This window comes from Schistocerca americana, chromosome X (assembly GCF_021461395.2).
Source record: "Schistocerca americana isolate TAMUIC-IGC-003095 chromosome X, iqSchAmer2.1, whole genome shotgun sequence".
Lineage (NCBI taxonomy): Eukaryota > Metazoa > Arthropoda > Insecta > Orthoptera > Acrididae > Schistocerca > Schistocerca americana.
This window is the reverse complement of record NC_060130.1, coordinates 573620293-573643498: the sequence shown is the minus strand read 5'-3', so window position 1 is coordinate 573643498 and position 23206 is coordinate 573620293. Positions and strand designations below refer to the sequence as shown.

At 39.9% G+C, this 23206-nt stretch overlaps 1 protein-coding gene across 3 annotated transcripts in view; it reads left to right on the top strand.

Moving 5' to 3' along the window:
• The window catches only part of LOC124556851 (methionine aminopeptidase 1D, mitochondrial), a 162033-nt gene that overhangs the window by 132688 nt on the left and 6139 nt on the right, over positions 1-23206 (top strand). For all 3 annotated transcript variants that reach the window (XM_047130871.1, XM_047130872.1, XM_047130870.1), the window contains exon 5: positions 11691-11801. In XM_047130871.1, coding sequence (XP_046986827.1) covers positions 11691-11801 — 111 coding nt within the window. The remainder of the gene's footprint in view (positions 1-11690; positions 11802-23206) is intronic.

Below are 23206 nucleotides of genomic sequence, written 5' to 3'. Positions count from 1 at the left end.
TTTTGGATGAATCCTTCTTCAGAGGTAAGGGAATACGCATACTCATGCATGGCTGTGGCGCTCCGTCTGACTACATTGTGTTGGCACTGCAGCTCGACTGGGGTGAAGTCTTGCATTGGATGGAGAGGGCAAGGGAAGAAAGAAGCCGAGGAGTGGGAGGAAGGGTTGGGAAAGGTTGGTTAATGGCTGCAAGGGGGAGGCAACAAGGATTTGGTATAGAAGTATGGCAGGAGTAAGCTCATTCTAGCCAGAGGTGGGGAGAGTTGTATACTGTGTCCAGTTGCATGGAGTAGTGTACTGGGGGGGATATAGAACAAAGTCAGAGGATCACTGCAGAGAGGAGGTTGTGAATGCAGCAGGAGTGCAGTAAGGGTGACAGGGCAGAGGATGAGAGACAGAGAGAGAGAGAGAGAGAGAGAGAGAGAGAGAGAGAGAGAGAGAGAGAGAGAGAGAGAGAGAGAGAGAGTGGGGGGGGGGGATTATGGAGAGGATAAAGACAATCTGGAGAATGAAGAACAGAATAGAAAGAGGGACATCTGTAATGAATGGGGGGGGGGGGGGCGGTGGCATAGATACAGGGAAATGAGAGGAGAAGAGAAAGGGTAAGAAATTATTTGTAGGGCAATTGGTAGGTGGGAACATGGAGAAAATTCAGTAATTTTGCATGGGAGATAGGAGAACAGAAATGTTTTTGGATGTGGCCACAGATGTGTTATAATTTAAGGAATAAACAGAGAGAAATGCCATTAAAGGCAGAACACCTAGTTCTGAGGTCTGTAAAGTGTGTGATAAAATCAAGATTAGCAAAGAATTTAATAAAAGAAAAAGCATTAAATTGGAAGCATTTATCAATAATATTACTGGTGTGTTATAAGACACAGAGGCTGAAACAGAGGAATTAGTAGGATATGTGCTGAAACTGCTGCAAGAAAAATTATATTAAATTTTTCTTCATGTGGAATTAATGTAGAAGTAGTGAACAGTGCAAAGTTAAGTTCTATTGAACATGAAGGTAAAAGAAGAGAATGTGAAGTGATCACCATATTGGTGCCTGTTTCAAGCACTGCGTGGAAGATCTAGTTACAAGACATGTCTAAGGCACTTACATATCACATACTATTCCAATCTGGCTTCAGATATGTCCTAACGAGGCCTGGCCAATCAATGCTCCATGGGTATGAGCACTCTGGCCTCACTCCTGCATGGTGCACTAAGCACAGTGGCGAACGGAGCTGAGGGATGAGGAACGAAAGGAAGGCTGCACCTGAGTGCAGTTAGAGCTAGGCAGTCACCTTATCGCACGTCAAGCACTTCACTTGCACTACTACTTGTGATAAATTAGAGTTACGTTTGCTTTAAGAGTACTGTGGCATCTACAAACATGTCCAAAAAAAGAAAAGGTACAGAACCCACATCATTAATGTGGAGTGTGAATTTCTTTACTTTTTGTATCATTTGAAGACCATAAAAAGTGCTTAATATCCCATCATACTTTTATGAGCTGAAAAAACACTCATTCAAAAGTCATTGCAACTCCATACACAAAAGTAATATGATGCACTTGTCTCCTGATGAGCGAGAGTGAATGCTGGTTGAAGGTGGACATTAGGGAAAAACTGACTTGTGGATAAGTAAATTAGTGACAAAAATCTTTTATGGGTAGCATCAGTTATTTGAATTCATTAAGTCTCTTAATGCAAGGCTAGGAGAATCATTTAGTAATGGATATGGTGGACAAGATTGTGGTTATCAAACAAAAATTAAATCCACAGAAAAATTGGTGTCAAGTTCATGATTTGGAGCCTGCCTCAAAACTCAGGGCAGTAATTTGTAGACCGGGCATGCCACCACATTTCAGTAATTGAAACATTTCCTCACGAGTTCTGAAAGAGATTCCAAGACTTCACTCAATTGAAGACTGAGTGCAGTTCATTTGTCAGAATATTCTCTCTTTTGGCTGCTGATGTACCTCATTACTTTGAACTTAAGTGAGAGATGTACAGTGTAGAAACATGGTAAATGACCTGTTTTACCAACCCAGCAATTTACAAGACTCTTCTAAACTGGTATCCCTGGAGCAATTTTTTTTTTATATATATGAAACTGACGAAGACCCATCTACGTTCAGGTTCAACAAATTTTGATCTACATAATGGTCTGTGTTTGACTGTATCACAAACCATAGTTCCAGATATGTTACATATTATAAACTGAAATATGTTTGAATTTATGGATATCAGTGTTTAATGTTAAATGCCTGTATGCAAAACTTTTTGTTTAATAAAAAGGATGTGTTATTCTGCTCATTGTATTAAGACTACCTAATGTACTTATTTAATTAAGTAATAAATGTATTGCCTTGATAGGAAAAAAGTGAAAATAAATATACTATTTCGGAACAGTGCAGTGATGAGGGAAGCCAAAGCACTTTCCAGACTCGCCTACACTCCAGAATTGCGAGTGCACTCTGGGAGCACAAATCTTAGCCAGGCCTGTCCTAGTCTGTTGGAAGGAAGGCCATCTTTGAAAGTCAAATCACATACCAGCTCTTCTGCTTGCACAGCCTTTTATGTGGGCATTACCACCAACCAGCTGTCCAGTAGAATGAACAGCCTTGCCAAATCTTGGCCTAGAGAGGAGTTGACCATGCAGTGGCAGAACATGCTGGTGAGCTCAGTGTGCTTAACTTCACTGGCTGCTTCATGAGCTTTATCATGTAGATCCTCCTCCTTATGATAGATTCTCTGAATTACATAGATTGGAGCTGTCCTTACAACACATCCTTAGATCCTGCAATCGTCTTGGCCTCAACCTCTGGTAGCCACTGCCACACCCTCCTCCACACTTATCCCCCAGGCCTCCCTCTTTGCTCAATCTGTATTCACACTTTCCTCTGTGCAGTTCCCCTCTTCCACTGGCGTACTTCCTCCTCTCAGTCTAGTCCTCCACATTATAGTGTGTCACTTGCAACTCTCATTGCCTACACCAGGATGAGCACACCTGTGTAATTTTCTTATCTCATCACATCGCTGCTGCTCCCTCTCAGCCATTAGCCACCTTCCTGCCATGTCTGACAGGGTCCACTTCAATAATTTACTGAGAGAAAGAGGATCTTAAGGAATGATATTGTGCAAGAATCATTGTGAGTGCACCTTTAAAATTAATACTTCTGTGATTAACACAGATTTGGCACCGATGTAAGTTCTCAGGATAAGACAAAATGAAAAGAGAAACTCATGTCAGCTGTAGTCCACAGTATGTATATTACACCAAAGAAAAAATTAGCTCAACTACAGACAATTCAAAACAGACTGTCAGCCTACGAAAATTCAGTTTAGTTTGAAAATAGCCTAGTTTAATTTAGTTGTTTTCATTTTCCATGGCTCACATTGCAAACCCTTACTATGATGTGGATCAAGTGAGTTTTAAAATCATAATACACTTTAACAGTGAAAAATATGCTAACATGCTGACAGTTTATTTGCTTGTCTTGACCTACATTTTTACTCATTTATTTTTTATGTTCAGTGATTTTGTGCTTAACAATGTACACTCTCTCTCTCTCTCTCTCTCTCTCTCTCTCTCTCTCTCTCTCTCTCTCTCTCTCTCCCCTCCCCTCCCTCCCTCCCTCCCTCCCTCCCTCCCTCCCTCCCTCCCTCCATATTAACAATATTATAATACTTCCAATAATTCTTCCTCTAAAATAGGAGGAGTTGTGAAGTATATTTTATTTCAGTTTATATCTGAAATTAGTTTTATTAGCTATTATTATTTTATATTAGTTGGTAAGTTCTCAAAGATTTTGTAACTGAATATCTCATCCTTTCTGTGCTACACTAAGGCTCAGTTATAGATAGTGTTTGTCATTTTTCATTATTGATTTGTCAAATTTATCCCTAATCCTTCAAACAGTGAAGTTACTAAAATATTTGACATATATGCTCCCAAAAGAACACTTAGGCCAAATTGTTAGACCAGTTGGGAGTGAATCTAGAATTAACTCCACAAAATGACAACCTTACTAAATACAAGTATGCAGAGGAAATTGATCACTTACATTTGCAACACATTCAGTCAAAAAGTGAGTGGAACAGAGAAGTACACACTGTCAGAAAGTTAAAAAAGGAAGTAAACATTAGTGAAGATTGTGATAAAGGTAGGTGAAAGGAGCACTGTGGTGCTTTTAGATAAAACAGATCATACAAAGAAGACTTCTTGAAAACTGTTAAGCTACAAAGCTGAATAAGGACCATGTAAGAACTGTATTATATGCAGGGCTTGGCCTTGTGTACTTGGCCACAATACTTGCTGATATGCTTTGTGGGCCAGGTATGACCCTATCCTGAACCTTGGGAGTTTGATTGTCCTCAGAAGAGTCACTGAGCTGTTTACCACGAAGCCTGCTGCAGTCACCACAACATCTGGCGGCACAAGCCCCACTGATGCATGGCATGTAGGCCATGGTAAACAGCACTGCAGTCATGGGCATCTATTTGCATCTGCACTGTCACATGTGAACGTGACATCGCGCCTGTATTCCTCCACTGATGGATACTTAGGTCACCAATCAGTTCAGCACTAGGCTCCAGACCTACCACGAGCTTCCTTCAAGGTTATGCTTCACCCGCTGCTACTACCTGCCAGATAGTGCTGTCTCCTGCCTTTGCCAGGATCACAGCTGCTGGACTACTATCAGCCTCTCCAGCAGGCTTCTCTTCACTGGACACACTTATTGACTACCAGTGAGGTCCTGGCTTTGTGGTACCATACCACTATGCATCAACAGCACCTTTCTGCTCATTGCCACTGCCAACAATCTTGGACTTCATCGTAGTGGGCACCCTGTACAGATGATCACAGAAAGACATTTCAGTCGTACCCAAATGTGGATCTTTCTCCTGAGTTATTTCATGTGAATTCTTTATGTTTCTGTGTTCATTCCAGTTCTAGTTCATATGCCTTTCAAATCGGGGCTCAGTTAGTTCATTGTTGCCTCCATATATAAACATTTTTCTATTAGAAAAGATTTTAATTTAGTTTTAAAAACATTTCCTGTGTACGTTCTTAGAGAGTTTGGTGGCTTGTTATACCAAATCAAACCACTGATATATGGACTTCTATCAGTCATATTTAACATTGTCCTGTTACGTAAATAGTTACACTTCGTTCTAGTGTTGTGATCATGTACATCACTGCCCTTGATAGCTTCTGTTGGTTGACTTAAAAAAATTACAACTATTTTGAAGATGTACAGAGAATATATTGTCAGATATTCATGCTGCACAAACACTTCACGACATGAATCTCTATGTCCCATCCCATGTATAAGTCTTATTGCTCTTTTCTGTAGTAGTAGTTGTAGTAGTAGTAGTAGTAGTAGTATTCTTTTTAAATGTACATCAGCTGCACAGCCCCATAGTTCAATTCTGTAATTGAGAAAGGGGTAAAGTCTTCCATAATATACTAATTTCAGTGCTTGGCTAGGAACTATCTTTGCGAGCTGGCTGAGGAGATATATGGCACTACTGACTTTTCCGCATACGAAATTAATGTTGTATGTCCACCGCAAATTTTCATCAACATATACACCCAGGAATTTACAGTTACCATTTTCTGTTGTAGAGATATTACACACACTATTCATATTGTTGTGATGAGAAATGCCTGTTTTAAATGTCAGTAGTTGAGATTTGGTGACATTCACCTTGAGTCCCTGATCATTGAAGTATTTTGTTACTTCTGTTACACCACTGATAGCAAGAGATTCTAGCTCTTTAGATTCGCTCCCATAGAATAAGATTGACGTGTCATCTGCATAGCTTACATTATGGGAGTTAATGGGTTGTGCAATATCGTTAATATACAAAAGGAAGAGAAAGGGTCCAAGGATTGAGCCCTGTGGTACACCTTGTAATACAGGTTCACTGGTGGACTGGGAGTTCATGATTTTGTTATCTAGTTTGTATGACAATTTAGTGCTATGCTTACGATTCAGCAGGTATGTAGTTAGAAGATTCATGGCTTGATCCCCAATACTATACGATTTTAACTTTTTAAGAAGTACCCTATGGTTTACCATATCAAATGCTCTTGTCAGGTCCAAAAACATACCGGCAGTCTGCATCTTCTGGTCCAACAGACAGTAAACTTCATGAATGAACTGTGTAACTGCTGTGGTTGTACTTAGCTCTTTTCTGAAGCCATGCTGCGAATCTACAAGCAGTTTATGTTTTGTGAAAAAGGCACTTAGCTGAGAAAGGATAATGCTTTTGAATATCTTACTGAAAGTGGGAATTAATGATATTGGTCTATAGTTGGAGACTTCTTCCTTACTTCCCTATTTATACGCTGGTTTCACTACACTCATTTTTAGAACCGCTTGATACATGTTTTCTCTAATGCTGCAATTAATGAGATGAGTAAGAGGTTTAGAGATTTCTTTTAAGCACGCTTTAGTAATAGCACTGGATACGCCATCCCATCCAGATGAAAATTTTTTCTTTAGCATGTATATTGCCCTGCAAACTTCCTGCTCATTCACTTCCACAAATTCAAATTCAGTACCTTGGGTGAAATGGCATCGGGTCTCTACCTGTGAATCTATAATATGCGTTGATTGTTCACCAGAAATGTAGTAGTTATTAAAAATATTACATATAGTATCTGGGTTTTTTATAATGTTACCATCGTGTCTTATGCTGAGTGGTTCCATGTTCATCTTGTTGGGACCTTTTCGGTATTTGTCAATCAGCTTCCAAGATGCTGTGCTTATGTTGTCAGACTGTTCTATTGCTTTGCTGTTAATCTGCTTCCTTAGATTAACAATTTCAGTTTTAAAAGTTTGCTTGGCCCTATTGTATTTTTCCTTGAAAACCTGCATAGCAGTAGCTGTATAAAGCTGGTTTAGATCATGTACTTGCTGCCTGAGCCTAATCAGATTTGTTGGGAGTTTTAGTCTAGGATTACTTCCATTTTGACAGTGTTTAACTACCTTCTGGATTTCTCTGACTGGACAACTATATTCATAATGATGCGATAGGGTTGAGTAGAATTCATACCATTTCTCATCCGACCCTTTTACCTGGTACACAGAATCCCATTTCTCATTCGCTAGTTTGTGTTTAAGAGCATTAATATTTGAGGTATTCAGCATTCGTTTCTGTAGCACAATTTTTGTTATTTTAGGCACAACTGAATTTTTGTATTCTATCACCTGACAGAAGTGGTCAGAATAAAGAAAATCTAAGTTACTGTAATTTACCTTATCTACAACATCTTTGATGATTATAGCATAATCTATTCTAGTGGAACATGCGTCCGTCACTCTGGTGTCAGAGTTCACTATATTTACAAGATTGTATGAGGTCAGCACATCACTGAGTTTCAAGTTTACTGTACTATTTGAGTTTGCATCTATATTAAAGTCACCTAATATAGCAAGGTCATTAGAATCAGCCTGTCCAGCAACACTACTAAGTTTATCCATAAACAGCATTACATCAGCATTTGGTGGCCTATATACTCCAATCACTTTATGCTTTGGTAACTTAAGATCATTACTGTGGACTACAGTACCTGTCATTTCAATTGCTCCTTCTTTGGTGTGGTGTTCAAGAAAGGAAATTTTTTTAGCTTCTATATCCTTATTAACATAAATTGCCACACCACCACCTTTATGGTTTTGCCTACAATAACTACTTGCTAGTATGTAACCTTCTAATCTATAGTATATTATTTCACTGCATTTTAGCCCATGTTCCATTATTACTAGTACATGTGGCAAGTGTTCCTCTATCAATATTTGTAGAATGTCTAGTTTGTTTCTGAGATATTGCACATTTAAGTGTATTAACTTTAAGGGTGTTATCCCTTCTTGTTTATTTACCATCTTGCATTAATCAAAATTGTTTGAGTTACACTTTTTATGACATTTTGCATACACTGGTTTTTTGGGAATGACTTGCAATGACTGAGCACTTATTTCACAGCCTGGCTTTCCTTTGCGCGAACGGGATTCAGTCATATCCAAAACACATCCCTGAAAACTATTATTGTAGTAACCACAACCACAGCGGGAACGCCTTGGGCTGTGGATCGGAGCCGCCAGGAGGGGGAGCCGCCAGGCGGGGAAGCCGCCGGCGGTGGAGCGTGCACCACCGGGTAAACACAGGATGAGTCGGACGACAGACCAACGACAACTGACAACAACCGACCACGACAGACTATGAGCAACACAACAAGGAAGAGATAAACAATGGAGGCTTGTGGAAACCACAACACCAAACACCAAACACCAAACGTAAATCCACTCGGAACCAGAGCCAGGCAAATGTCAACAACGAGCAACGACCAGAACGTAGTACCGCCGAGATAGAAATGAAATCCAGAGCGAGTACCAGACTGGCTGGACTAGGGCAGAGCGGGTCCCTATATACAAAACCGGAGGGAGCGGCTACTGGCCGCTGTCTGCACATGGCTTAGCGGTGGCACCCTCGCTGCGAGAGAGCCGCTGCGCAGAATAGCCGCCGCGGAGGTGGACCCCCCTATGGGCTGACCATGTCCATTTGTTCTGCCGCGTGTTCGACTTCCTCGGCAGAAGGTACTAGAATTATTACTTTACCTCTATGTTTTCCAGTAAGTTGTTTATATGTGCAAGGAATGGAAGTTGCCCTAATTTAGAACCCTGTGGCACTCCATGTTGAACCTCAAGTGTGTTTGAGAGATGACTTCCTGAACTCATCACTTGCTTCCTTTTGTTCAGGTATGATCTGATGAGTTTTAAATGTTGGTCACATATTCCAAAGCACTAAACTTCAGGAAGTAAAACAGAGTGGTCAACACAGTCAAAAGCCTTGCTCAGATCGCATAAGGTTACCTGTATGTGAGCATGATCCTCAAATGCTTCTACAGTGTCTCTCATTTAAGAGTTCAATGGCATGTATAGTTGACTTTTCTTTTCTGTAACCAAATGGCGATGTACTTAACATCATTTAGTTCTAGGTACTCGTACATCTGCTGATACATTATGCCTTCAAAGAATTTCACTAGTACTGGAATTAGTGAAAGTAGCCTATAGTTTCCTGGATCAGATTTACTACCCTTGTTAAAGAATGGAGTCACCTTGGATAGTGTGAGAGGTTCAGGAAAAAATCCCTTCTATGAGACACAGGTTTATAGAATGTGTTAATCGTGCTGCGGTGTAAAGTATAATTTCTTCCACTACATTGACTGACGTATTAAAAATATCTGTACGGCATGATTTTTTTCATTTCTTTGACAGTTTTAAGGAACTCATCTTGGCATACCTCTTTGAAGTGTGCAGGATATGTATATGTTACATTGGGTTTGCAAATCAACTTTTTTGTTTCATCTGCACAGCTTACAAAATATTTATTGAACGTACATCCTGGCATTGGGACTGCCTTATCAAAATTTCTGATTTCAGCTGTAACAGTGTTAATTACTGACCATGCTGTTTTGCACTGGTTTTTGCTAACTTTTTATGATATTGGTGTTGTATCTTTGTTTAGCCAATTGTAGCTCTTTCTTATACAGTTTCTTATTGGCTATTTTCAGGTCCTTAATTTCACTGAAATTATTTACTTTGCCAAGGAGCTTTAATAGTAGTAGCTTATTTTTTAAATTCTCCAACTCTTTGGTGTACCACAGTTTACCCTTTCTTGTTTTATGATATTTCTTTGGAACAATATGAGCTTTTAACATACCTATAAGTAGTTGTGGAATGTTTCATAAACTGTTTGGGAATTTGAATCACATTTCAGTTGTACTTTTGTGGACTTCCATCCTCTAAAGCTGTACTGAGTTAGTTCCTCATCATCATCATCATCTCAGCCTTTTCCCATGTCATGTGGAGTCGGAGTTGCTTTGCTGTATCCTTCTCTTCCATAAATGCCTACCCAGTGCTTCTTCTCTGAGCCATCCTTTCTCCCGCAGGTCCTCTGCTACCTTGTCTTTCCATCTCAGTTTCGGTCTTCCTCGTCTCCTTGAACCTTCGATTTCTAGGTCTTCAACTCTTCTCCCCATGTAGTACTCTCCTCTTCTCTGCACATGTCCATACCATCTTAACCTACTTTCTTGCATCTTCTTCCCCATGAGTTAATTCATGGTGAATAAACCAGTCAAGACTTCTTATAAGTGCACCAGCATTTTCTTTGAGACTGAAACAAGAGCAGTGGTAAAATGACTCTTGTTTAACATTACTATGGGGTTTAAATAAGCTTCAGAAAGACAACTTCCTAACTCAGCCAGTGTATGCTATGGTTCAAGCCTCATTGCACAATACAGCAAGAAAAACTAATGCTGTGATCAGGAAAAAACTAAACTTCAGAGCAAAACATAGTATTAATTGTATTATAATTTGGTAAATATGTTCATTTGATGTGCGTATTGTAGTCAGTGGTTATGCTTGCCCACTGTCTCTGGAAAAAAAAAAGCGCGTTAATCAAATACAGCAGTGAAGGTTATGGGTATTGTAGAGCTGCGTTTAAAGCAATTTTGTTTTTGTTTCCAAAACACATTCTGACAACAAACAGATGAACTAGCAATGGGCTCCCCATCATCTCCATTACTAGCAGAAAATTTCAAGCATAGTTTTCAAACTGGCTTTCTGAAATGGAAATCTCTAGTTAAATATGTGACGTTCTGGTAAGTGTACAGAGATAATTTGCTGTGCAGTAAGTCTCCCCTGACCCACAGTTCTGGGTGACATTCCTGAAATCTACCCATTTTTCTAGACCTCTCCTGTGATTTTCCTTAACCCTTCTTCCTTCCCCTTCAACCCTTCTGCCTGAAGAAGGAGCCACTTACAACCGTATTTTATGTGTGTGTTCTACTACTGCTTCATGAGAAGATTTTTTGTCTATCGATTAAAGTTTGTATATTTAGTATTAGAAATTGATTTTTTTGCTGTTTATCTGTGTACCATTATGCATAATGACATCTTTGTCAGTGATGCTGGAAAATAGGTGAATAACTTGAAATGCAGGCTGAAAAAATAAATATTAGTGAAACTGTTGTTAAAAGTATATGTTTTCCACCTTTTTAATTCAGCCACTGAATCTCTCAGTAAATTTTCATAATAGATATCTTAAGCCAAGGTACATATCCAATAACGTCAAAATGCTTTTCTTTCCTTGTGGAAATCTGGTACACAGTTTGTTTTGGATTTTCCTTCATGGAGCCTTTGAAATTATGTGAAACATTCTTGATTAAGTGACAAAAGTGGAGCACATCATAATGACAAAATGACTGGAATGAGTTTAATTATTTAAAACATTAAGTGTCAAAATATTAAGTTGTATACAATATTTTCCATCTGCTTTTGTTACAGTGCAGAACTGGTTTTACATAAATATGCACTTAGCAGACGTTCAAGTGAGACTCAACATTTCAGATGTTAACTGAAAAATAATGCTAATATAATAAATCAGAGAGATGCAGCACCTAGTGATTAAAATAGAAGAAACTTACTTGAAAACCTGGTAGCTGATTACCATGTGTTTCCTTCTCCATATCTCTTGTGCTTTATGAGCTTAGCAATAAAGAATTTGTAACTAGTTGAACTGTTAAATTTAGTGTGTCAGCTGGTTCAGCAATACATTAAATTTTACAACCATCAAAGATTTCACTGAGCTGGTTGCTGAGTGCAACTTTCATTTTTTTATTTTCAGGTGCAGCTATTGAGGAAGAAGCTCACAAGCAAAGACTGAATGTGGTTCCAAACGTTTTGGGTCATGGGATAGGAAGCTATTTTCATGGACCACCCGATATCTACCATATTTGTAAGTAAATGCATCACATTCACTCTACATGTACAAGCTCATGGACATGTATGTTCATTTAGGAACGATGTTAGCTGTCCAGTTTTGTTATGATGACTTGCATGGGACGTAATGGAACATATTCTTGTAAATTTAAGTATTTTTTTCTGTTTTCAGATGAAGTTGGCAGTAGCTCAACAATAATATGTAGCTCTTAGATATATGAATATGTTTCCAAACTTCCACAGTTTCATGTTATGTTGTGTATATTTGCAAAAAAAGGGTAGTCAGAAAACACTGCAGTGTCAGTTTTCATCAGATTTATGGTAAATAATGTGGACTCATTTGAAAGGAACCTCAACCTTAAGTTAGTGAACATGAAACACAAAAATAATTAAGGCATGAAAACACTTTGTTAGTCATTGTACAGAAAGGTGCACATTGTTGCACAGGTCCCATTTTCAGTAGACTTTCACCAAAACTGAAATATGTAAGTGGTTAATTCTAGATTCTCAGACCTGTGTTGGAGGTGTCATCCTTTTATTCTGTACATAAGTTCCGCATAATAGTTTAAGGCCTTTCATGGAGGTGTACTACTTAGTTTATGCTATATATTTAAAGATATTACTTAATACCTTTTGTTAAGTTTTTATGTGAACTGTGTGCATTGGCTCATGCTGCAAATGAGTAGTCTTGGCTCACATGGTCCCATAGGATGTACAAGGAATGTGTGTGTGGTTTTTTGTTTGTTTGTTTGGGGGGGGAGGGGGGGAGAGTTGTTACCCTTCCTCCAAGATTTAGTTTGTATTACTATAGCAGTAATAATGCCATTTCAGTGCCAAGAAGCAATTAGTGAACCCTTGACATTCACTTTTCTCTCTTTTTGTAATGATGGTAAGAGAGAATTTCAGTTGCATTGAGAACCATTGTGTGGATTGGTTGTTACATGTGCAAGTGTCAGATTACAAATTGAAAGTTCTGGGGGGAAGAGGGGGTTCAATCATCAATTGGTCCTAGAATTTTTTTTCTTTTGCTTATCACTTCCTTTACCTTCATCAATGGTTTGTATGTGTGAACACTGCTAAGTTGCACCATGGCACAAAGCTCACATTAAACTATAAGTAAAGTATCTGGTTAGTCAGTTTAAAAGTCAGAGGAAGGAAAGTGCAAACTGTCTCCAGAAGGCCGATGCCCAGTAATGCAATGCAGTGTTGAAACCACCCTTCAAGGCTGAGGACAGCTTTATCTTTTAGTAACAACTGGCAGTATTGATTGTAGCAGTGGCTTATATAAACACAAGAGTTTTTATAATCATTTTGGCATACAAGCATACAATAACTTTCACATCAAATGTTAGCAAATGATCTGGCAAAGAATTCTTCAGGTCCTACATAAACCCAGTAAGTGGGTCAAAAACGTCTGTTCAATCACTCATAGACGAGTCTGGTGTGGCAAAGGAAAGCAGCTAAAGAAAATTGAAGTTTTAAATTTTGCAAATAGAAAATCATTGTAGCAGGAGAATCATACAGACCTACCATCATTTGAGTGCTGCACAAACTCCATTGTGGAGGATATGGAACTAGGTATTCCTGGCATTGAAAAGCAGCTGAAAGAGGTGAAAACAAATAAGGCTGTAATGGTTGACTGCAGTGTATTCAGAGAATTTTCGGGAAATGTAACTCATCTGTAAAGAAGAATACATAGGAAACATATGTGTGAACCATTCTTCAGTACTGGTTGAATGTTTCGGATCTCCATCAGGTCAAATTGAATTAAGACATCAAAGCAATTAAAGGGTGTGATGCTCTATTTGTTACGAATAGGTTCAGTCAACATGGGAACATTACGGAACTGCTACATGAACTCAAATCTGAATCCCTAGAGGGAAGAAGATCTTCTTTTCCCCAACCATTGCTGAGAAAGTTTAGATAACCAGCATTTGTGACAGACTGCAGAATGATCCTACTGTCACTAATATTCATCTTTCGTAATAATAGCAATGACATAATAAGTGAAATCGAGGTCTTACTATAGCATATAGACAGCTGACAATATTTTCATATTTTTGGGCCACAGTCATATAATGATGTTTGGATAAAATTTCTGCCACTTGACTGTACAACTTTTTTGTTTTGTATTACTATCATGATTTCAGCCCTTGCCATTATCAAGTTCAACAATTTTGAGTATAATTAGACTTCGTTAAGTGAAGTAATCATCAAGATCTATTGAACTGGGTGTCCCAGTGTGTTGATAAGTACAGAATCACAAAATATATGGCAGACAGGTAGCAAACAGTTTTTGAAGCCATAAAACAATTGAGCCACAGAATGAGTGTCAGTTCAGTAGTTACATGTACAGTGAACATGCTCTGAAAATAATAATTCTGTGGAAGTTACTGGTTGACTGGCTGTCAAAGATGAACAGCATAGGTTGTAAGTATATGTTGCATACTCCATGATTATGAAAAGATCTTTCCTTTGTTGTATAGTCTATGATTACAGAAAAATGTGCCAGGCTTGAACAAAATATTCTTTATTCATCTCTGATTGCCTCAAACTAACAGTTTCTGGGCCTGTATCTAAAGCACTGGTAGTAGCTTAAGTAGCTATTTCACATGGCGTTGCTGGGTTTCATTTGAAATGGTTTAGAACAGGGACCATACATCAAACCTCAATAGATAATTCAACAGTTGCCATGAATAAGATCTCATTACATTTAGAAATTAGATGATCATTTAAAGTGAGATTTTAGTGTGATACCCCTAGAAACATCTTTCAGTATACAGAACTCTAAACAACATTCCAGCACCAGTATGATGTCTCTTTCTTCGCCTATCTTGTTGCAGCATACTGCACACCACTCCATTTCTTTATTTTTCTTTTCAGATGGCAAAATTCTCTTAGTGAAATGCCTTGCTTTCAGGTGCACAGGTGAAGGGTTTTCTGAAGGCCATTCATTTTGAGATAAAGTTTGTCTTTGTGTGTATTTCCAGTGGTTGTGCTGTGAGACACAATTGAAATTCCTATGAGTCATTTGTTTTCTAAAAAATAATAAAGGCATTGTGTACTTAAATGCTCATCAATCTTTTGAATATATTTATGTACTAGTTCAGACTACCTTTTCTTTCCCTTAGATAAGATTGGAATTTTTAACCTTTCAGTTCTTTTCTTCATATTTAAGAAATACAGGGTGATTATAATTAAAGTTAAGCTTTCAAAACGCTTTAGAAATAACACCACTGGTCAGAATGATGTCAAATTGCAACAGAATATTATCGGAGAAGGGGAAAAACGTATGGCAGAAGAAAAAAAATTAGTGGGAAAATTTGTCAGTAGATGACGCTGTATGTGTCAGAATACATAAATGAATACACCTGTCACGTGCACGACCCATTGATGTTGGTATAGACATGCCAGGTAGACAGTTTTTCCTCCTTTCACATCTGTGACATTCGTCATGACTGTCTCAATGCAGGATCACACACTGCTTGTAAAGCTGTATTACAAGAATGATGACTCTGCACACACCGCTCTGCAGAAGTTCTGGACACAGAAGGGTTTGAAAAAAGGTGTTGGTGCAATGACTGCCATCGGTCTGGAGAAAATGATTCACAAATTCGAAAAGACTGGTTCTTTTGGCGTGCAACCTGGTTGAGGGAGGACACAAATTGATTTGATGTCAGTGGAAGCAGTGACCACAGCAATGCAGGAGGAGATAAGTGGTGTTGTGCAAACGAGTGGTGCACAGAGAATTGCCTGAACATTGGACGTACTTGTGATGAGCATGGTGCATAAAATCCTACGAAACATGCTTCTTTCCTATCCATTCAAAATTAACCATGTGCATGAGTTGCTTCCTTTTGACCTGCCAAGAAGAGAGACATTTACTTTAGAATTTCTTGCTCGCATGGAAGTGGACAAAGCTTGGCCATGGAAGATTTTGTGGACAGAAGCAGCTCACTTCCATCTGACAGGATATGTCAATACACAGAATTGTCGAATATGGCCAATGAAAAATCCACATGCAAATCAACCAGTGCCACTTCATCCTGAAAAGGCCACTGTGTGGTGCAGGTTTGCAGCATCATTTATCATAGGGCCATATTTTTTTTTGAAGAGACAGGTGCTTCCGGTCGTGTTACGTGTACTGTCACTGGTAAGCAGTACGAGGGTCTTTTGCGCAACCACATTATTCCAGCTCTCCAACTGTGTGGATGCGTGGATGGGATCATTTTTATGCAAGATAGCGCACCTCCGCTCATTGCAATTCCAGTTAAGCAACTGCTGAAACGCCGTTTCGGAAATGTTAGAATTATCAACTGCCATTTCCCTACAGCCTAGCCACACCGATCAGCTGATCTTAATCCATGTGAGTTCTGGCTTTTGGGCTATCTGAAAGATGTTGTGTTCAGTGTTCCGATTGCACGCATTGCGCAACACATTTTGGCCCCGTAAACCCTTCGATCAGTTGTGGAACAAGTTGTATCTCAATTTCAACTTGTTGCAGAAAGCGGTGGACAGCATATTGAACATGTTTTGTGCCAATCACATGGAAATTAATAATCTGATTTGATTTTGATTAATGCTTTTTATGCAGCTTTTGGCCTTAGGACAATTAAAAATTGATGTTATTTATGCTTTTTATGCAGTTTTTGGTCTCAGGACAATTAAAAACCAATGTGATTGATGTTTTTATGCAGTTTTTGGCCACAGGACAATTAAAAACCAATGTGAGTTATGCTTTTTATGTGGTTTTTGGCCTCAGGACAATAAAAAACCAATTTTTCCCATACAATGTGATACGACCTTGCTGTGGTGGATGGGATTACGTAACTAACAATATCACACCTGTACACCCACTGAATAGTACAGTTTGTTTAATATCAAATGTACACCTTAGGCGTTGTTTTATGATTCATTTGTCATTTGCAATCAACCACTATTAAATTATGATGCTTACAGCGCCATATATTGCTACATTTTCTAACTATTTATTTTTCTTCTGCCATATGTTTTCCTCCTTCTCCGATAATATTCTGTTGCAATTTGACATCATTCTGACCAGTGGCGTTATTTCTACAGTGGTATGAAAGTTTAACTTTAATTACACTCCTGGAAATTGAAATAAGAACACCGTGAATTCATTGTCCCAGGAAGGGGAAACTTTATTGACACATTCCTGGGGTCAGATACATCACATGATCACACTGACAGAACCACAGGCACATAGACACAGGCAACAGAGCATGCACAATGTCGGCACTAGTACAGTGTATATCCACCTTTCGCAGCAATGCAGGCTGCTATTCTCCCATGGAGACGATCGTAGAGATGCTGGATGTAGTCCTGTGGAACGGCTTGCCATGCCATTTCCACCTGGCGCCTCAGTTGGACCAGCGTTCGTGCTGGACGTGCAGACCGCGTGAGACGACGCTTCATCCAGTCCCAAACATGCTCAATGGGGGACAGATCCGGAGATCTTGCTGGCCAGGGTAGTTGACTTACACCTTCTAGAGCACGTTGGGTGGCACGGGATACATGCGGACGTGCATTGTCCTGTTGGAACAGCAAGTTCCCTTGCCGGTCTAGGAATGGTAGAACGATGGGTTCGATGACGGTTTGGATGTACCGTGCACTATTCAGTATCCCCTCGACGATCACCAGTGGTGTACGGCCAGTGTAGGAGATCGCTACCCACACCATGATGCCGGGTGTTGGCCCTGTGTGTCTCGGTCGTATGCAGTCCTGATTGTGGCGCTCACCTGCACGGCGCCAAACACGCATACGACCATCATTGGCACCAAGGCAGAAGCGACTCTCATCGTTGAAGACGACACGTCTCCATTCGTCCCTCCATTCACGCCTGTCGCGACACCACTGGAGGCGGGCTGCACGATGTTGGGGCGTGAGCGGAAGACGGCCTAACGGTGTGCGGGACCGTAGCCCAGCTTCATGGAGACGGTTGCGAATGGTCCTCGCCGATACCCCAGGAGCAACAGTGTCCCTAATTTGCTGGGAAGTGGCGGTGCGGTCCCCTACGGCACTGCGTAGGATCCTACGGTCTTGGCGTGCATCCTTGCGTCGCTGCGGTCCGGTCCCGGGTCGACGGGCACGTGCACCTTCCGCCGACCACTGGCGACAACATCGATGTACTGTGGAGACCTCACGCCCCACGTGTTGAGCAATTCGGCGGTACGTCCACCCGGCCTCCCGCGTGCCCACTATACGCCCTCGCTCAAAGTCCGTCAACTGCACATACGGTTCACGTCCACGCTGTCGCGGCATGCTACCAGTGTTAAAGACTGCGATGGAGCTCCGTATGCCACGGCAAACTGGCTGACACTGACGGCGGCGGTGCACAAATGCTGCGCAGCTAGCGCCATTCGACGGCCAACACCGCGGTTCCTGGTGTGTCCGCTGTGCCGTGCGTGTGATCATTGCTTGTACAGCCCTCTCGCAGTGTCCGGAGCAAGTATGGTGGGTCTGACACACCGGTGTCAATGTGTTCTTTTTTCCATTTCCAGGAGTGTATTATCACCCTGTATATTCCATAATGCATGGAGCCTTTCATGCTTCCATGCCTCTTTTGCCCTTTTGTGTGCACTATCATAACAAAAATTGAAATAAAGCATAAATATTTTTTGTCCATCAATTTCAGCACCATTGTAACATTTTGTCCTAGTACCAATCTTGTATAATTTGGGACATGAGGTTCATTTTCTATTCATTCTAGATGTTCCATTTCAGTGTGTCAGAAGCCAGACATGCTATAGTTATCTCAGTGGAATTCCCTTTATAAGCTACAAAGCACTGCACATCCCCTGTGAATGATTCACAGAGCTCATAGGATCTTATTCCAAACTTTACTTGTTTTAGAGAGAGGTATGTTCTTAATATCCCACTTTGTTGCCATAAAGTGTCATCCACTGAAATGTTTTCCCTGTGTTGTATACGTATTTGAGCTTGTTGTTCAAGTTATGACACAATGAACTCAACTTGAATAATCTTTTGTTTCTTTAAAATGTGTTTAGTTCCCTTTTATATACATAATGAAGAAACGGTGCCATCATTTCAAACCTGTATTGCTGTGTTATTTTGGAAGAAATAGGAATGCTTAGGAGTGATTGATTGTGGGTGATTTTCATTAGCATTTGCAGTGCAAGAACTTGGTTCAAATGGCTCTGAGCACTATGGGACTTAACATCTGTGGTCATCAGTCCCCTAGAACTTAGAACTACTTAAACCTAGCTAACCTAATGACATCACACACATCCATGCCTGAGGCAGGATTCGAACCTGTGACCGTAGCGTTCACACGGTTCCAGACTGAAGCGCCTAGAACCGCACGGCCACACCGGCCGGCAGTGCAAGAACTACGTAAAATTCAAATGCATCAGTGTTCTCTACTTGTGAAGTCCTGAAAGTGATTTTATATCATTTTACAACTGCATGTATTTAACATCTAAATGATTAGTTTCATGCATAATTATCTCAAAGATGGCGTCACAAAAAACATTTTGAAAGCTTTCACTATGGTGTCTACCTGTAGGTCCACATTTTCCAAGAAATGAAGTTTTTAAAGGCATATAAGAAAGCCCACTGAGAATTTGTTTTGTTTCATAGATGTTTTACAGTTGTCACCCTCCTCACAGATTGTTGACTCTCCTCCACTTTGCTCCCACATTTCTGCCACACAGTCAGACTAAGTATCATTACCGCTTCATGTCACTACCACAGTCACATGAACAAAAACTTCTGCCAATAAATTCATCAAGAGTAGAAATAATTTGCTCCAACATAAACCTATGTGAAGTAGTTGGAAGTGCCATTTCTCTTAGACAGCATTCATCTGCCTACAAAAGAGTTTTTCTGCCTTCAGTCTGATGAAACCATATTGGCAACATCCAGAAAATAGTGTGATAGTGAAACTTCCTGGCAGATTAAAACTGTGTGCCGGACCGAGACTCGAACTCGGGACCTTTGTCTTTCACGGGCAAGTGTTCTACCATCTGAGAGCTTCCCAAGCACGACTCTCAACCTATCCTCACCGCTTTACTTCTGCCAGTACCTTGTCTCCTACCTTCCAAACATAGTGTACTTTCTTCTGAGAGACTTTTGTTGGCATATAGTGCTGAGGATACTGTCTGCCAAATGAATGTACAGTCTGCAGTACTACATGCAAACATGGAAGCAATGGAGTGGATTGGTTAAAATGGGGGGGGGGGGGGGGGGGGGGGGGGGGAAGAATTTTCTCTCCTGTTCCAATTACTTCAGTGCCCTCCAAGTGATTCCATAGATGTGCCCAGCATATAAAATGATCCACATGTTCTAGAATTGCCTTGTTCAGTTGTATATCTTTAAAATGGAAGTCGTATTCTATAGACACATCAGTACCTTGGGAAATTAGACAGCTGACACAGCATGTAAAGAAGCTTGTCAGGAACACACTGCAGAAAAAAGTGCTACTCCTGTCAGCTGTTTATCTAAATGGTCATAAGCCATTGGAGCAAAAAATGACTGGAAGTGGGAGAAAATAAACCGTGGCCTGTGAAACCTATCTTTACATTTATGATTATCTTCCAACCCATGCCGTTTTATTCTGGCAAGAGGGTCCACACTTCTCCCTCTGAAATTAGGAAAATAATAAACTTGCTTAAAAGCAAAAACTCACATGGAATTGATGGCATTTCCAGCAAAATACTAAAAGCTTGTTCTCAACAGATAAGTAAGATTCTCAGCCACCTGTGTAATAGCTCTCTGGAACAGGGCATTTTCCCTGATAGACTGAAATATGCTATTGTTATACCTTTGCATAAAAAGGGGGATAGATCTGATGTCAACAATTACCGTCCAATCTCCCTTCTAACAGCTTTATCCAAAATTTTTGAGAAAGTAATGTATTCAAGAGTAGCTTCACATATCTGTAAAAATGAAGTACTAACAAAATGTCAGTTTGGTTTCCAGAAAGGTTTTTCAACAGAAAATGCCATATATGCTTTCACCAGTCAAATTTTAAATGATCTGAATAACCGAACACCACCCATTGGGATTTTTTGTGATCTCTCAAAGGCTTTTGATTGTGTAAATCATGAAATTCTGCTAGACAAGCTCAAGTATTGTGGCATGAGTGGGACAGTGCACAAATGGTTTAATTCGTACCTAACTGGAAGAGTGCAGAAAGTTGAAATAAGTAGTCCTCGTAACATGCAAAGATCAGCACATTCCTCAAACTGGGGAACTATCAAGAATGGGGTTCCACAAGGGTCAGTCTTGGGTCCTTTGTTGTTCTTATTATATATTAATGACTTGCCATTCTATATTCATGAAGAGGCAAAGTTAGTTCTCTTTGCTGATGATACAAGTATAGTAATCACACCTGAGAAACAAGAATTAACTGATGAAATTGTCAATACTGTCTTTCAGAAAATTACTAAGTGGTTCCTTGTAAATGGACTCTCACTGAATTTTGATAAGACACAGTACATACAGTTCCGTACAGTGAATGGTATGACGCCATTAATAAATATAGACCTTAATCAGAAGCATATAGCTAAGGTAGAATACTCCAAATTTTTGGGTATGTCCATTGATGAGAGATTAAATTGGAAGAAACACATTGATGATCTGCTGAAACGTTTGAGTTCCGCTACTTATGCAATAAGGGTCATTGCAAATTTTGGTGATAAACATCTTAGTAAATTAGCTTACTACGCCTATTTTCACTCATTGCTTTCATATGGCATCATATTTTGGGGTAATTCATCACTGAGGAATAAAGTATTTATTGCACAAAAGCGTGTAATCAGAATAATAGCTGGAGTCCACCCAAGATCATCCTGCAGACATTTATTTAAGGATCTAGGGATATTCACAGTAGCTTCTCAGTATATATACTCTCTTATGAAATTTGTTATTAACAACCAAACCCAATTCAAAAGTAATAGCAGTGTGCATAACTACAACACTAGGAGAAAGGACGATCTTCACTATTCAAGATTAAATCTAACTTTGGCACAGAAAGGGGTGAATTATACTGGCACTAAAGTCTTTGGTCACTTACCAAATAGTATCAAAAGTCTGACAGATAACCAACAAGTATTTAAGAAGAAATTAAAAGAATTTCTGAATGACAACTCCTTCTACTCCATAGAGGAATTTTTAGATATAAATTAAGAAAAAAAAGAAAAAAACAAAAATATTGAAAAAAAATAATAAAAATAAAAATAAAAAATAAAGAAAAAAAAACACAAAAAAATAAAGTTGTTATATTAACTTAAGTATGTTGTTAAATTAACCTAATTATGTCATGTATTGGAAAATTCGACTCGTTCCACATCATTACGAAATATCGTATTCATGATCCATGGAACTAGTATTAATCTAATCTAATCTAATCTAATCTAATCTAATCTGTGGTGCTTGTGTGGTATGCAGTTCACTTTGTGTACTGATAAGAGGGCAGCATTTAATTTAAGTTTAGACCTGGCCTCTAATTTAGCTGACGCTGAAACAAGTGAATGTTGCACACATTTTAAAATGGTTATGATTTGTCTAGGCTGTTCTAACTAGGAACACAAGGAAACACATGACTGTAAAAGCAATACAATTTAATGGGTCATGGAGTGACATCAACAAGAATACAGTGAAAGCTGTTTACTTGTCTCAAACATGTTTAACATCTGAGGTTCAGTGGCCGATGCAAGCCGTTATAAAGATGCTATTCATGTCAGGTGTTGCTGGTATAGTGTTGCAAGCATGACAGACCTGGTGACAGCGGTCATTGACCAGGCTGCCCCCGGTGACTACCTCAGTTAGTTGTGGGCATGCTGTTTAAATGATGGCATGCACTACACTTGCCATTGTGGCCTGACTTACATCCACTGTGGGTGGTAGGTATACCATCTGACAGATTACTACACTCCTCTTTCCTTGTGAAAGGAAAGACCAGCCATCACCATCCATGATGTTGTGACTGATGGCTGTGGTAATGACAGGGGTGGCAGCCAAAGATGCAAGTAGTTCCCAATTCATGTGGATCAGCACATAGGGATGAAAGTGTGTGAGATGAGGGCACCAACACCGACAATGAGCACAGCAGACTGGAGAGGAGAGTCTGTGGCGATGGAGACCCCCACCCTCTGTCCATGCTGACAGCAACACCAGCTCAGCCTAGTTGGAGGTGCCGGCACTGGCTGCAGGAAGCAAACCTGCCATAAGTGCTGACAAAGCCACAACTGTTAGGTTAGGTGGACACGACCGGGCCTGCTCAATTCTGGAGTGGTCAGTTATTGTGAAGAATGAGGTGTCAGACCTATTATACAACGAGGGAGCCGTGTGCCCATCGTGGGACACAACTGATTTTGGTGGTACACCGCAAGTCAGTCTTCAGTGCAAACCATGAAGATGCAGAGTCTTCACTAGCTG